The sequence below is a fragment of the Taudactylus pleione genome, unplaced genomic scaffold (genome assembly GCF_031769625.1).
Source record: "Taudactylus pleione unplaced genomic scaffold, aTauple2 ptg000327l, whole genome shotgun sequence".
Taxonomy (NCBI): Eukaryota; Metazoa; Chordata; class Amphibia; order Anura; family Myobatrachidae; genus Taudactylus; species Taudactylus pleione.
The window spans coordinates 3926507-3941810 of NW_028284728.1; the positions used below are offsets into that span (position 1 = coordinate 3926507).

Genomic DNA, 15304 nt, shown 5'->3' on the forward strand with positions numbered 1-15304 from the left:
TCAACAATATTGCATTATACGAGTTTTCCCAAACCACTTGTCCAGGGTGGATAGCCCCAATGTGCTTAGGTAGACAATACCTACGCTACCAGTATTCAAACGGGACTCTGGGCAGGTTTAGCCCTTTATCTAATTAGGTGGCTTTGCATCCTGCCCACACCACAATATTTATGGAGAGAATTAATGAGCTGGAACGAAGACTTACTCGTAGAGAGTGAACCGGACAACCTCTAAGGAATCAACAACAAGTTCCTCGTATCTGTTCCTCCCTACATTTGGCTCGTATTGTACTTCAAATTCATCTATGTCTTCGCGCAAGTATTCAGGAATTAGGAAAGGCTCATAGGGGTCCAAAAGGCTTCTGAGAGGAGGAGAAAAGAAAACCATAGGTCGGTCATTTATCATTTCCAAATCTTAATGAAAGTCCAGAACAGTAACAGTAGCAGTAGAGACAACAACCCTGAGATCTAACTCGGCTACAGTGAAATTAAATTTGTAGCCAACACAGAAGATATTTTCATAGAATTATCAGCATCTATTACACTGTACTAAACCATCAATCACATCACTGGGCCTCAATCTGTGAAGGAGAGTGCGGGATTACATTATATGGGGGCAATTCAATTACCCGCAAATTACTTACTGCCACGAGTAAGTGCAGCTATATGCCGTACTTACCTCCAGACTCGTGGATTTAGAGAGTGTAAACTTACAAAAATAACAAAAACAAACTACAAATAAAAGCTAAATGTTTATTTTTTTTTTAAGGTTTTCGGTTAAAAGGATAGACAGTAAAAAGGTCGATAAGCAATAGGACGACAGTCAATAGGTCAACAGGGACAAAAAGTCAATACACACATGGTAGATGTGGATGTAGGTCGACAGGTACAAAAGGTCGACTGGGTCAAAAGGTAGACATTGGAATGGTCGACACTAAAATGGTCAACATTTATTGGGGGGAGTTTAGGCACTTACCAGAGGGTTCGGTTTTAGCACAAGCAGGGACGGTAAGGCACTTACCCTGACGGTTAGGAACTAGGAGGAATAGTAAGGGTAAGGCACTTACCCTGACGGTTAGGAACTAGGAGGAATAGTAAGGGTAAGGCACTTACCCTGACGGTTAGGAACTAGGAGGAATAGTAAGGGTAAGGCACTTACCAGAGGGTTAGGCACTAAGAGGGACGGATAGGCACAGGCACTAAGAGGGACGGATAGGCACAGGCACTAAGAGGGACGGATAGGCACAGGCACTAAGAGGGACGGATAGGCACAGGCACTAAGAGGGACGGATAGGCACAGGCACTAAGAGGGACGGATAGGCACAGGCACTAAGAGGGACGGATAGGCACAGGCACTAAGAGGGACGGATAGGCACAGGCACTAAGAGGGACGGATAGGCACAGGCACTAAGAGGGACGGATAGGCACAGGCACTAGGAGGGACAGATAGGCATAGGCACTAAGAGGGACGGTGAGGGTTAGAGGGAAAAAAAAAAAAAAAAAAAAAAAACATTCTCCTCCATCAAGGCTGGGGGACACTGACTGGACCATAGGGTTGTAGATGGGACTGCAGGAGCTGGCACTTAATCCAATACTAGCTCCTCCTCCCTGCACCCCCATTATGCCAGTGCCTGTGGAGGTTGGCACGTGTTAGGAGGGCTGCTCAGCAGCCCTTTTGTAGCTAGGGCTTGATTTGTTTTTATTTGTAATTAAAATTTTCTGTTTTAGTAAGGTTCCGCGCAGTTGGAATGCAGCAACTGCGGGAGCTGCGGTGGGGGAGGGGTGCACTAACCGACGGCACCCCCCCCCATAGCACTCCGGTCTCATCAGAAACCGCCTGGGCCCAGGGATAGTGCACACCCGCACCCTGGTAGAGGACACAGGAAGTCAGAGCTGTCACGGATGGCGGCGCCATCTTGCCAAACAGCTCCTGTATCGAGAGTGCCGGACACAGGCTGCCAGTCTGCAGGGAACACCAAGTGTTATCCCCGGAGGGGGGAGTAACACTTGGTAAATGGCGGCTGCACTGTCAAAGTGTCAGGTTTCAAGTTGGGAGCCTTGTCTTGCAAACCGCCGTTCCTCATATTCCACGACGACCATTCCCTCATTCATACGGAAGGTTGTTTCGGCTTTCCACTTGAACAGTTTTCCCCATTGGAGACTTCCCAGGACAGAGGTGACCTGGCTCTGTTGGATGTCATCAAGGCCATGTGGATCTACTTAGACAGAACTTTTGCCCTTCGCTGTACGGATTCTCAACGAAGCTCAGAAATGTGGCTAGCCGGCTACAAAAGCAGACCATTTCACGTTGGAGCAGCTCTGTCATCTCTCCAGCCTATTCTGATATGGGGTGACTGGCACCTGCCAGGATGTCTGCTCATTCTACTTGGGCAATGGCAACCTCCTGGGCGGCGCGCCACGAGGCCTCGGCTGAAAAGGTATGCCGCGCAGCTACCTGGTTCTTTGTCCACACATTCGCTTGTTTTTACAGGTTTCATGTTTTTGCCTCCGGCGATGCCCACGTTGGGTCGATAATTCTCCGGTCAGTCAGCCTGAGCGTTCCCCTACCCTGGAGGCTTTTGAATGTCCCATGGTCCAGTGTCCCCAAGCCTTGATGAAGGAGAAAAGGGATTTTTGGTTACTTACCATTAAATCTTTTTCACTGAATCAGGCTGGGTGACACTGCGTTCCCTCCCTCAGGCTCAGTCGTGTTTCGTTGTTTTTTTGACCGGTTGGTCCCTGCTGTTTTTTATTTTTGTTATAACTGGGTTACTGCATCTCCTTTTTCAGGCACTTTTGAAGTTGTACTGGAATGATGAAGTTGCATAGGGGAGGAGCTAGTGTAAAAGCTACAGGTTTAGTTTATTTATTTAAGTGCCAGCTCCTGCATTCCCATCTACAACCCCTTGTTCCAGTGTCCCCCGCAGCCTGATTCAGAGAAAAGGATTCAACAGTAACCAAAATTGTTTTGTCGACCATTCCAATGTCAACCTATTGTACCCGTCGACATTGTGGGTCAACCTTTTGTACCTGTCAACTGTCTACCATTTGGTGTCTATCTAGACGAGTGCTTTTCAACCACTGTGCCGCGAGCGGTTGTCAAGTGTGCCGTGGCAGTCAGCTCAGCGCACTCATACTGTAGTGTTTTATGCCTGATGAGGCCAATGTGTATGTATTTTTTTTATATGGGAGCCAATACGTATGTTTTTACATTGGTCACGCACATTGCATCGCCGGATAGTGTGCCTTGGCAAGTTGAAAAATCACTGATCTAGACATCATCTACTTTTTTTTTTTTTATGAAAAAGACGAAGAAGAGCACAATTAAAATTAATCCACTTCTGTTTATCTTATGTTATACTCCACTATCAGAAATTGTCTACATGTAACTGGTCACTTTCAAGTCCAAGAACAACCTCTATTTCCCTTAAAAAACTAAAATGCGTTAAACTAATTAGCACCCATACACATATAAGCATCACAAATCTTAATGAAAGCCTGTTAAAATCAATACAAACATGTGCCTCTCTTATGACCCCGTGTTAACACTTCACCTCATATCCACGAAATTAGAAAAAAAAGCACTTACAAAGTATTCTCTTCAGTAAAAATATCATCATCCTGTGATCTGGTACTGACCGCACCAGACAGTTTATATGTAGCCTGAAAATCAAGCAGACAAGTCATTATTTGTTAAGAGAAAGTGAATCTGGTTCACATCTTGCTCTAGTACAATTTGCTATTACTTAAGTGAGTTTAAGTAAGCGTATGGGGTGGTTTACAATGAGTTTCTTGAATCAGAGGCAACAATAGATCTTGACAGACCGAGCAAATTTTAGTGCAGGTTGGGCTGTAAAGAGATATGGTAAGAACTTACCTTTGTTATCTCTGTTTCTACGAAGTCCATAGGGTCCCACAGGGTTGACCTTGGGGTATAGGTTGGGGAACCAAATCCGGGCATCACGCAGTTAAAGCTTTCAGTTCCCAGGATGCACTGGGTCCACTCTCCCTATAACCCCGCCCCCCAGCCAGAGGCACCTCAGTTTGTAAGTAGCCAAAGGCCGGAGGAGGAGAGAAAGAGAGAGAAAACTGGAACACTCAAGAACCATACTCACAGAAAAGGAGACGGGAAACCGGTGACCAGTAACACAGCCCATATGAAGCCAGGTGCGTCAGGGCCGGGACGAAATGGCCATAGCCACCCGGACAGAGACTGACTCGCCTCCGGAGAGAGCATCGTCGTATGAACAGTGATCCGACGGAAAAAACTCGTTCCACCTGGAGAGGAGCCAATTATGGAAAGGCCTGCAATAGAACTAAGCCCATTCCACCCATCCAAAGGCAGACACACTGAATATTTGACCAATCATCCCAGAGTGTACTGACATATGTCGACTATATAGACATCCGCATACTCCTAGTCAAGGAGTGGAGATCCCGTCTTATGTCAGAAGAATTTTCAGATTTCTGAGAATCCAGCAGGGCTCCCAGATGAAGAGTACCCTGAGAGGGAGGCAAGTAGGACTTTTTCCCCCATTGATGAACATCTGCGCCGTGAAGAAGCCACGGTTATTCTCACCTGGCTGTAGCTGTAACTGTAGCCACGGTTATTCTGACCTGGCTATGAGCAGGAGGCCCTCCAGATACTGGAGCAGTCGGATATACTGAACCGGTGAACTGTCAGAAAATCCATAAAGCTGGTAAACCCCTGTGGGGCTGAGGACAGTCCCAAAAGGCAGAGCCTGAAAAATTGCAAGTGTTGCTGTGGCACAGCAAACCTGAGCCCATGCTGATGAGAGGTCTCTATATGTACCCGTAGGCACGAGTCCCGCCCATCCAGGATACCATGAAGTCCCCAGGATCCAAACATCGGATGATGGAGCATAGGAGTTTCCTCTTGAGGCCAGGTTCCTTTAGAAACTGGTTCAGGGAATTGAAACAGAGAATAGGCCAAAGAGGACCATTCAGCCACTGCACCAGAAAGAACGCAGAACAACCAGTTCCTCGTTGAGATAGTGGGGATGGCCTAACTAGCTCTGCTTACCGCAAAAACTGTATAGCTTTCTGGATATGTAAGGCTCTGTTCGAGTCTGAAGAAGGGCCCACGCACCACCACCTGTAAAGAGGCCGCATGAGCAATGAGAGGGCGTACCCGTGAGAGAGTACCACTCCTACCTATGCAGCCGTGGCGACTTGACACCAGCAGTGGGCGCACTGAGAAAGTCAGTAATTATCCTGAGGTTCAGAAGCAGGGTCGGCTGGAAGTCCAGGTCTGCTCGGTACTGGATATGGCGGCCCTTGTAGAGGCCGACAGCCTAAGAAGAAACAGGCCTTTAGGCTGACTCTGAGGACCAAAAGACGTAACAGATTTAGTCTGAGGCCCTGTAGTGGGAGTAGCTGAAGGCGGTAAACGTGTCGTTAGTAAAACTACCAATGTTACTACAATCTTGTCAAGGTCAGGACCAAACAAGATCTTCCCTCTACATGGTATCTGCACCTCTGCATTCCCAGAGCTCAGCCATAGGGTAGTATAGTGGATACAGTTGCAGCCGGAACTCTGAAAGTTAGGAGATTGGTATCCAACCACATACGACAACTGCATACATTATGTGAGCGACCAAAGACAGTTGAACACCAGACGTGATGGAGGGGAAAAAATGTCACAAATGCATCAGCCCAGTATGCAATAGTAGCAACCAACCATGCTATAGCCATGGTAGGATGGGTAACAGCCCCTGAAAGCGAGTATACTGATTTCAAGCAGTTACCACCTACCGATCCGTAGAATCCGACCACACAGGAATATAAGGCGTAGTAACGTCTGTAATCAGACGAGTTACATGCCGATCCCCCCCAGGAGGGGCTCGTGATGACCCTCAGGGAATTTGGGACCGGAGGCCAAATCGCTGTTGTGTTACTTCGTATCTAGCGACAGCCAGAGTCCCGCCATGCGATCCACCCGCTAGTCAGAAACATGGAACCCGAAGGCCCGTTAGACTGAGGGTGTAAGATACAATACGTGAAATAGGCTTCCCCCCGTGTAAGAGGGAAAGAACCCAAAACAGCCTCCAGTCCACGGCAGAGCCAATTGGGAAGTAACCACAGGGCATATACCACGCCATTTTGCGTTTCGTAGAAAAACGACATCCACCCAGGGTGGCTGTTGTGGTAATCCCTGCAACGGGAATGACAGACTATTGTGGCACCAGGGGGAATTCATGTACTGTGAAAACCTGTAAGGAGCTATAGTCTGTGTCACAGGGATAGAGTGCAAGAAACTGTGAAATACCCTGAGATGAAAAGGGCAGTATGGTGAAGTAACCCCAAGTGAGTTACAACGAAGTGGCCCGCCCGGCAATCCGCAATTGAGAGGATCCCGAGAAAACAAACCGCCCAAGGGGGTCGTGAAAGGGGCCGGCACCAGATGAAGCCACATACAGAACCCTTTATGAGTCAAATCCTCCGCACTAACACCTGCAGCACATGACTTGCAGGATAGTAAAAATGGGTGCAGTATAACGCTCTTTCTCCTTGTCAGACCTATCTGACTAACCATCTTGGTGGAAATATCAAGCAGCGCTATACTGGTCATGACTGATGCTAAAATTAGCTGCAGGGACCCATTTTCTGCGTATGCAGTACACAGTTCCACCTAAAATATGGCAACGTGCAGCACGCAACAGTATGTGACAAACCTCACAAATATTAACGAGTATATATATGTGAGGTCTCAGAATCACCCTAAGTACAGCTGTATTAGGGCAGATAAAGGAAAGGGATAGATATACACTGACAGGTGAGAGAATAAAGTACAGACAGTCAGCACTAGCATAAGTCACATACCATGCAGATATATACATAAACATGTCATATTATATACTGCACTATGTCACTGCATTTAACTGCCCAGATTCAGTGTCTGGGAAGGCTACAGCGCTGTGTACACTGACCTGATGGTGAGGTACGCAGGGGGACTGGACCAACTGCCATCTCCGGAGATCTCTGCTGCACCAGAGAGAAAATGGCCGCTGGAGACCTCAGAAGAAGCGCGGCCCGCAGAGGAATGCAGCTCAGCGACGCCAGACTATGGTTACTGAAAGGCGCGCTGAGCTGAGGAGCCGCTACAACAGGGAAGGCTTCCTCCCCTGGCCGGCTATTAACCGCCGGGCCGCCGGCTCCCAGCGCCGATAGCTAAGTCCCTGGTGGTCTAGTGGATACACGGGGTATGGGGGGGCCCGCCGCCACTGCCGGCGCCTCCGGTCTGTCCCCAGAGACCGGAGGCACAGGACTGCATATTAAATGCACGGATCACCGCAAGCGGTGATCCGCAACTTTACCTGCTCCCCGTGGATCCGGCAGCAGTCCTGGGCGCCCACAGAGTCCGGCTAGTACAGACTCTGGGGTCCCGCTGAGATCCCCAGATCTGTACTAACGTCTCAGCGCCGGCGGGGCGACGGAGCGGCAGCTTAGACGTCCTATGGACAGTCCGACGCTGCCGCTCTAAAAGTCCAAAGTAAAAATAAAAACTTTGTTCTTAGAAAAAAATAAAGCTTAGGGGCTGCTAATCAGCCCCCACTGCACTAACGGTGACCCGAGTCTGGCCGGGCACCAACTTAAACTGAGGTGCGTCTGGCTGGGGGGCGGGGTTATAGGGAGAGTGGACCCAGTGCATCCTGGGAGCTGAAAGCTTTAACTGCGTGGTGCCCGGATTTGGTTCCCCAACCTATACCCCAAGGTCAACCCTGTGGACCCCCTATGGACCCTGAAGTAGAAAAATAATTAAAAACTCTACAAGTTGTACAAGCTATTGCTATTATTTGTGAACAAAATGTAATGGGGGTTCAACAAAAGACAGAATACATAAACAAAAGGTAAAAGTGAAGAAGCAAAACGCATGTAAATCCAACAGAGGCGAATCAGCCATGGCTGTGCATGTAAGAATTACATACCAAAAGGGAGATTGGTACAGCAAAGCTACTAAAGTATAACACCTTATATGCAATGGATATGCCAGGACAAATATGTCACTGTCCGAAAAAGACCACAGGAAAATGTGATTTTTTGTATTTCGGATAAATTCTCCTGTTCTAGTCTTTTGGCAGACACTGGAGGAATGGGATATAAAAAGTGCCATTAAGGAGCTTTGGCACAAAAAAAAAAAAAGTCTGAATGAACTCCGAGCCCCTCCCCCTCTATGTCACCTAGTCAGAAGCCATCCAGTTATTTGATTAAAACAGCCCTAGTATAGCATAAATTGAACTGTAAATTAGAGGGATGAGAGAACAAACAAGACCTTGCCTTTTATGTTACAAAACATTCTGTAAATGATGGAGCATATGATGTTGGAGATTGCAAAACGGTCCAAAATTGGCATCCTTGAAAGCAAACATATTAACGCTATAAAAGTTTGTAAAAGTATGGACACATGATGCAGGCAGTCTAGATACTATCTTTGGTGTGCGCACATGGGACTGAATAAAAGGTGGACGCTTTGTAGGATTTTACGCAAATGGGCTTTTTTTATTTTTTTACTGGGCATGCACCAGAGTCCCAGCGCACATGCCCAGTGATGATACTCCGGTCCCAGTGCCCTGTGCGCCGAATCCCGATTGACGGTCTGCGGCCATTTGAGGGCGGCAAAGAGGAATGTTTGACATAACGGGGGCGTCCATCCCATTTGTAAGCGTGTCTGCGTCTTCCAATGCATATACTGGCCTCTTCAGGGGAGCTCTGGCGGCCATGCTGAGTGAGAGGTTTCCACGCCCCTTTTCCGCGCCGGTGATGCCGGGGCTGTAGTACAGCCTCAGCACGTCCCTGGTGTAGAGTATCCGTAGCCTGTGCCAGAACAGTGTTCCTACAGCTATCTTGAAATCCCGCAGAAAGAAGACACAAGTGCACATAAAAGTAAGGTTCCGATTGTGAACGGTGCCCGCACAGTAATTCTCACCTTAGGTTGATTTCGCTTCTTTTTCTTGTGTTTAGTTTTAATATTCATACTTATATTCTATTCAACAAAAAAAGAAAAAAAAACAGTTAAAAATATCAATTTAAATTGCTTATACCAAAACAAGTTAATTGATACACGGGGTGTATTGAAAGCATAAACAGCCTGCTGCTTAATTAGAACCAAGGTTTTCAGTTTACAGCGCTGGTGACCTGTTATTAAAGTGCCCCTGGATGTACAGAGTTCCACTACGGATAATGTAATGTGAAAACCAGGCACAAGTGGCTCAGACCAGTTAACAAAGAAATGGGGGGAGATTCAATTAAGCGCAATGGTGAATAGCCACGGGATGGAGTTCCCGGAGGTATTCAATTCAGCGTGCTGTTAAGTCCGACTAAAGCCACTTAAATCGGAGGATGCTGGTTACCGCACCTTAAGCTGGATGTTTGGTCGTGGTAACCACGGCCTTCTCCAATGAAAGTGCCAGCCGCGAGGCTGTTCGTGCCGCCCTAAGCCATAAAAACACCATCGCGGCTGGCACTTAAGTCGGAATTCTGCTGGCACTTCAGGAGAGTGCGAGTAAAAATCCTGTAGTCGGCCTTAGCAGTGCGCTGAATTGAATCGCCCCCCCATTGAGTGATTAGGCTTGAGAAGCACATTGTTTTATATCAGGGATGGGGTACCTCTTACCCTAGGGCCGTATCATGCCCTCGGAATCATTCGGTCTGGCCCTCTGTGCTTTTTTTCTGCTAACCTCGCCTGGCTAGCAGGGTGCCTAGAATGGCACACTGACGCCAGAATCTATGCAGCAGTGCCGCCTGGAGCATCCTTAGGGCGCTTCAGACGGTCACACCGCTGCCTTAACAGCTCCCAGGAGCATCCAGGGATGCTCTGGGCATTGCTGCAATCACCAGCGATTGTGGCCCCACCCCCATGTGACGTCACACAGAGGGGGCGTGGCCTGCACTGGGCCCGCGCATAATGTTATATATCAAAATGGCCCACGGCAGAAAGTTTCCCACCCCTTGTTTTATAGCAACTTACAGAGAAATGTTCTAAGGATTGCTTTGGTACTTGACGACGTGGTACATCTGCAAGAGAAAGGAATAACAAGCCTTCATTAGAGAAATATAGCAGGAATATTTTTTCAATTTACATTGTCCACAGCCTATTAGAACTAGGGATGTGCAGGCTCGGATACCTATCCGACCCTGCACATCCCTAATTAGAAGTTTCTATACATGTTGAGCAATCCGTATAGGCGTAGCTCAGTCTCAGATAACAAAACAATTTATATATTTAATAATAAGGCTGAGAAAATGTTGGTTGGCAGTGGTAGTATTAAAACGCCCGTTGCCTACATAGCAGCAATCTTCTAATAAGATAAAGGTGCAGGCTAGTCACAAGTAGAACGGATAGGCTGTATTCTCCGGGGAGATTTGTTCAGTCTACAAAATGGCCGCCATTACCATTCTTGAAATTCAATGACACTGTGACCCTAATGGCTAAATTATTAAATAACAGCTTCATTGAAAAAAATGTCTTTTGAATAAAATAAAGAGGGCTCTCCGGTAAGAATTGATACAGCTTCAAGCTGTAATTAAAAAATTTCATTAACATGGCAAATGTCTGGAGTCATTTGACGAAACGACAACGTTTTAGCCAGGATATTTTCCAATGCATTTTAGGGCTGCATAAACAGGGACAGCGCTGCTAAATACTTTCGCTGAGCCGCCATTATGTTTCACCAGTCATTTCCAATTAGAGAAGTTGGCCGAAGGGTCCTTCAATGGATGAGTTTATAACAGAAGGAACCTCCCCTCAGGAGCACAACTTCATATTAAACACAGCCAAGGCCGAAGCAATCAATAACATTCACAGATAAACAGAAGCGTATCGGTTGCTTTGTTTTCCGTTTAGGGGGCATTCCACCGACGCCTCAAACACCACCCTTATGAAATTGTTACACTAAAGAAATATAGGCAAGATAGGGAAAAATTGGAGAAAAAATAATAGCACATATACTACAAACATACAGAAACAAAACGCACAATTAGCAGTATTTTACTCACCCATCTCTTGAAAATATTTATATAATTTTTTTTCTAGTCCAACTACTGATGCAATCTGTCTGTTCTCGTCAAGAAACCATATGAAACTGCGAAACGCTTTTACGTCCATACTAGCTAGCGTGTCACACAGGTTGCTGGAAGCATAGTCCGACATTACATAGTTTATGTTCCTCCCATAGGTTTCATTCCACAAATGAATTACATCCTCAAACTTAATGCTTTTTAAGCATTCCTCGTATAGCTCTCGGAACTCTTGCGCTGCCTCCAATCCTTCAAAAACGAGAAAAAAAAAAAATTTCTAGGTGCCATAATTATTACACGCAGCATTCTAAGAGAAGGTGAGGTGTCAAATACTGAAGTGTTCATTTGCGAATCAGTAAAAAAATAAATCATTGTGATTTCATGTGACATCACAGGGATTTCCATGCAGGGAAGGAAGACCCATGCAAAACAGAACTAATTGCTGCATGAAAATGGGCAAAATAATCTGCATTGACCGTAGTAGTGTTACAAATAGTGAAGACCTATTGGAGTTTCAGAAGACTCCAGATCTAACCTGGTAAAACTAAACAACAAAAACAAAATAATTAAAAAACAAAAACAAAAAAAAAAATATCAAAAAAATTATATATTAGACAAAAAATAGATAATTGTTATCAAACCCAATGCAGCATACATGAAAATAGTTTTGAGTCATATAGATGCAAATTTCACACAACCATGAAGGGGTCCAATTGTGATTAGAACAGGGAAATACGTATGCTAAATTTGAAGGAGTCACTGACCAACCAGGTATTTAGGAGCAAAATTTGCACAGAACAGCAGGTACCAATCAGCAACAGGCTTTCATATTTTGCCTGCTGCAATTAATCAATGAGAGAGCAAGTGCCTGATTGGTTGGTATGGTATAGGGCAAATTTTGCTCCTATAGGAAATTTTAGTAAATTGGCTGTATGGTTTTCAGTTGGGTGCGGGATCTGGTAGTAGGGCTGGCGGCGGTTAGAATATTGACAGCGGCATCCCGACAGTCAGAAACGCGATGCCTGAAGTTAAGCAGCCTAACCACCACCTTTCCTGCAGCCTAACCCCCTCTTCCCCCACAACCTAACCCTAACCTAGCCCGCCCCCTTCACCCTAGTGCCTAACCCTAACCTAGCCCTACACCTTACCCCTTAAATACTTACCGTTGGAATTCTGGAGCTGGCAGCCTATCCCTCCCCCTAGTTCACTAACCCTAAAATACTTGCTGTCGGGATGCCAGATGTTGAGATTCTGGAGCAGAGACCCCCACCGCCACAGCTGTGCCCACCCGGAGTCTGAATGGATGCCACTCGCATCCATTCAGTGACGGGAGAGGGCTAGGGGAAGCCCAGCTAGTGAGGCTCACCCCAGCCTGACGTTATTTGGAGGCGTGCCCCGGTATTTGGTGGAAGCCCAGCTAGTGAGGTTCCCCCCAGCCTGACGTTATTTGGAGGCGTGCCCCGGTATTTGGCGGAAGCCCAGCTAGTGAGGCTCCCCCCAGCCTGACGTTATTTGGAGGCACGTATCCAAATAACATCACGTAGGGGCATGGCCTATGAGTAGACTCCGCCCCTAGCCGTACGCTATGTTGGGGCGCACTGTAGAGTGGCAGCACAGGGTGCGCCGACCCCTGGAGCCGGCCATGGTAATGAACATACACACAGCTCAACAGCAATAAACATCCATCAGCTCAGGGACGCTCACCACTGCTGCGCTCTGCTACAAATTTTGCATAGTGGTGTAGTTTGACTAGGATTAGGTTTTTGGCAATATTTGAAGTTCGTCAGGGCCATGGAAGTCTACATGGTGCCCACCAAGTAGGCCGCAGGATCTCTTATTTAAAAAAAAATGTTTTTAGCAAGTTCGCTCAGGATGTCTTCCAGTGCTTTAAACTACACTGATCTGAAGACAGGCAGATATGTACCAGTAGGGGGCAGGCAGAGCTCCAGAGCAGTGAGTCAGAGGATCAACTGTCACACTGCACCGGCACTGACAGTTACTCATTTATTTTAAGCACCTATAGATTGATAGATTCGGTCATGTTCAGGGCTAAAACCATGTCAGCAAACAGTGGGGTCCTTTTCAGGATCAATGGAATGGGGCTTGAGGTGAGGATAATATAAAAAAATTAAGGCTGCAGATTTACTTCAAGGTCCATTCTACAACCCGGGCAATGTTGGGTAGCCCAGCTAGTATATAATATTATTATTATTATTATTATTATAAGGAAAAAAGTTAAACAAAAAGGACGTATGAACAGGACAATGAAACGAGAATAGGGTGGCATAGTAACTTTACCATAGGTTAGTGCATATTTGGTCTGGATTCGACATGATACATTACCTTTATTGTCTACTATAGTCACCCAATCGAGCAGCTCAATGGATATATAGTCCTTGTGTAAGTGCAACAAATAGAGGAATATTCTAGTTTTTACTCTATCATTTATTGTGTACAGATGGTTTAATAGATTCTTAATTTTATTGAGGGTGGACTGTGAAGCGGTACTCCTGTCTAAGTCATCTAGCTCCTGCCGACTTATAATCCTCCAAGCAGCTATGGATTCCCAAAAAGCCGGGAGGCACATCAGACATCCATTCCTTATAAGTTCCTGTTTCTTTATTACTTGTAACAGCAGAGGATCCCAGGTCACGCGGTAACCATTGGTCACTGCAAGTAGAAGAGAGAACCAGATGAGTCAGCGGGCTGCTGTAACATCAGAACAGTCCCCGCCACGTTATAACTAACCCGCTGGTTCAGAAAGGACGTGCTCTTGAGGCTTCTCCTTCTGATCACATGGTAGCTCTACAGCCAATTCCTCTATGGCCTTCTTCTTACGCTCAGCTCTAAGCTCAGGCTTAGCTTTTATTTTCTTGTTGCTAAAAATGCGGAAATATAAAATGTGTGAGTGGTCTGAAGGTGCTTATAAAGTGCAAAACCACAAGGAATAATAAATAAAATAAGGAAGAGAATAAATAGAATATAGAAAATGCGCAATAAGCGCTACTATAGTTCCTAGAAACCAGTGGACACAAGAGCGTCCACGTAAAAGCCACAACAGATGGGTAGATACACACGTCATACATTTACCTGGTGCCTTTGTGTTTTACTGCAGGTTTCTGCGGCTCTTTTTTCTTTAACGTTTTATCTTCAAACTTCAGCCAAATAATAAGAGGGAAAAAGATAGAAAGCTCGCTCAGAACAGATTATTACGTCGAGATTATCTGTATACAGATAAACAGCTACCATCCACGCTGATTTCGGTTAGGTAAAAATGTAATGGCACGTACAGGCTACAGTCTAATAGTTCCCCTACTGGCAACAGCAAGAGAAATAGCACAAAAAATTTGAGAAACAAAACAATTTTTTTTTTTAATTTTTATTATTATTATTTTATGTTCCATATCATTTTTTTTAAAATGTATCTATAGAACGGCAACAATTATGCAACGCTATACATAGGATACTTTTGCTATTCAGCTCTGTATAAATTGTTAACGCGCACACACACACACAGCAGGAAATTAACCACCCTGTAGGTTTCTGCAGTGTGGGAAGAAACCAGAACATCTGGGAGAAAACCCACACAGACATACAAACTCCACACAGTTAGGGCCCTGGTTGGGAAGCAAACTCATGACCCCAGTGGTGTAAAGGCAGCAATGCTAGCCACTGCGTCACCGTGCCGCATAGCATCATGTCCCTTTAGGCAGGGTTTTTAACATACCTCACATTTCACTTGAGCCGAAGAATCATATATTACAATATGAGAAATGGATCCGGTGCAGTCCGGGGTGAGACAGGTGTATTTTAGGAAATCCTGTTTACATAAGAGAAAGATAAACAAACAACCAGTCTCAGTGTGATGGATAGTAAGAGACTACAGACACGTAGGGAACATCTTCCTCACCTTGTCATTTTTATCAGGATACTTGGTGGTCTTCAGTCTTTTCCAACAGCAAACGTGATATTCCACTCTACAGTACTTGCAACACATCATACGGATAAAGCCCTGCACAAAGACACATTGGGCCATTTCTGCATATAGTATGACACTAAAGAATACTATAAAATGCAACATTTCTGACTAAAGCTGGGTGCACACCTAAGCAACGATCTAGCGACGGCTCTATAGGATGTAACAGTGTACCATGTCCGCATACAAACTATACGATCCGGGAAGACGCGACCAGACAATTCAAACGATGAATTGGGGGTACACACTATACAATGGTCTTTGCAATCCATCGTAGATCGTAAGTTTGGCC

At 45.8% G+C, this 15304-nt stretch overlaps 1 protein-coding gene across 2 annotated transcripts in view; it reads right to left on the reverse strand.

The window, feature by feature from the left end:
• The window catches only part of TTC3 (tetratricopeptide repeat domain 3), a 165029-nt gene that overhangs the window by 32621 nt on the left and 117104 nt on the right, over positions 1–15304 (reverse strand). For both annotated transcript variants that reach the window (XM_088443152.1, XM_088443151.1), the window contains exons 23-32: positions 14947–15048; positions 14764–14856; positions 14127–14191; positions 13785–13915; positions 13380–13706; positions 11016–11285; positions 9988–10034; positions 8947–9003; positions 3589–3662; positions 206–361 (exon numbers count right to left, since the gene is read on the reverse strand). In XM_088443152.1, coding sequence (XP_088299278.1) covers positions 206–361; positions 3589–3662; positions 8947–9003; positions 9988–10034; positions 11016–11285; positions 13380–13706; positions 13785–13915; positions 14127–14191; positions 14764–14856; positions 14947–15048 — 1322 coding nt within the window. The remainder of the gene's footprint in view (positions 1–205; positions 362–3588; positions 3663–8946; positions 9004–9987; positions 10035–11015; positions 11286–13379; positions 13707–13784; positions 13916–14126; positions 14192–14763; positions 14857–14946; positions 15049–15304) is intronic.